This window comes from Clinocottus analis, unplaced genomic scaffold, assembly GCF_023055335.1.
Source record: "Clinocottus analis isolate CAN_PGR_092001 unplaced genomic scaffold, fCliAna1.0.p SCAF_49, whole genome shotgun sequence".
In the NCBI taxonomy this organism is placed as follows: Eukaryota; Metazoa; Chordata; class Actinopteri; order Perciformes; family Cottidae; genus Clinocottus; species Clinocottus analis.
The window spans coordinates 404,802-405,334 of NW_027176206.1; the positions used below are offsets into that span (position 1 = coordinate 404,802).

Here is a 533-nt window from a genome sequence, read left to right on the forward strand (position 1 = left end):
CGCGTGAGAGCGCGCGCCCTCCCCGCCGTGTTCCGCTCCAGTTGAAGGTTCGCTGCCCCGCGCTGGACTGTGAGCTCTAGCAGCTGCTCGGGTTCTGGGTTCTGGGTTTCCGGGTCCACGGTCCGGACCGCGGGGCTGTCAGTGGACTGAGCAGCACGCGGACCCGGGCTGCTGTCCCCCGTGGACATGTGCAGCGCGTCCCCGCCCGCGCGCGCCGCCCCGCTGAGCAGCAGCAGCGCGCCCGGAGCTGCGGGTCCGGGTCCAACATGTTGATCCTGTGGGTTCCGGTCAGTTTGTTCCTCGGCTTCATCGTGTCCCAGACGTGGAGCGTTCAAATGCCGTGGGACACCTGGGACGCCGCGCTGCGCCACCGAGGGAAGGAGCCAGAAGGAGCGGGCTCTCAGCCGCACATCGTGTTCATCCTGGTGGACGACCAGGGCTTCCGGGACGTCGGGTACCACGGGTCCGAGATCAAAACCCCGACGCTGGACCGGCTGGCCGCGCAGGGCGTGAAGCTGGAGAACTACTACGTG

The 533-nt window shown here is 68.5% G+C and overlaps 1 protein-coding gene across 1 annotated transcript in view; it reads left to right on the forward strand.

The window, feature by feature from the left end:
• The first annotated feature begins 266 nt into the window (after positions 1–266).
• Positions 267–533, forward strand: part of arsj (arylsulfatase family, member J) — a 7,514-nt gene continuing 7,247 nt past the window's right edge. Inside the window, exon 1 of the mRNA XM_068599642.1 lies at positions 267–533. This exon is cut by the window's right edge and continues 44 nt beyond it. Within this exon, the coding sequence (XP_068455743.1) occupies positions 267–533 (267 nt within the window).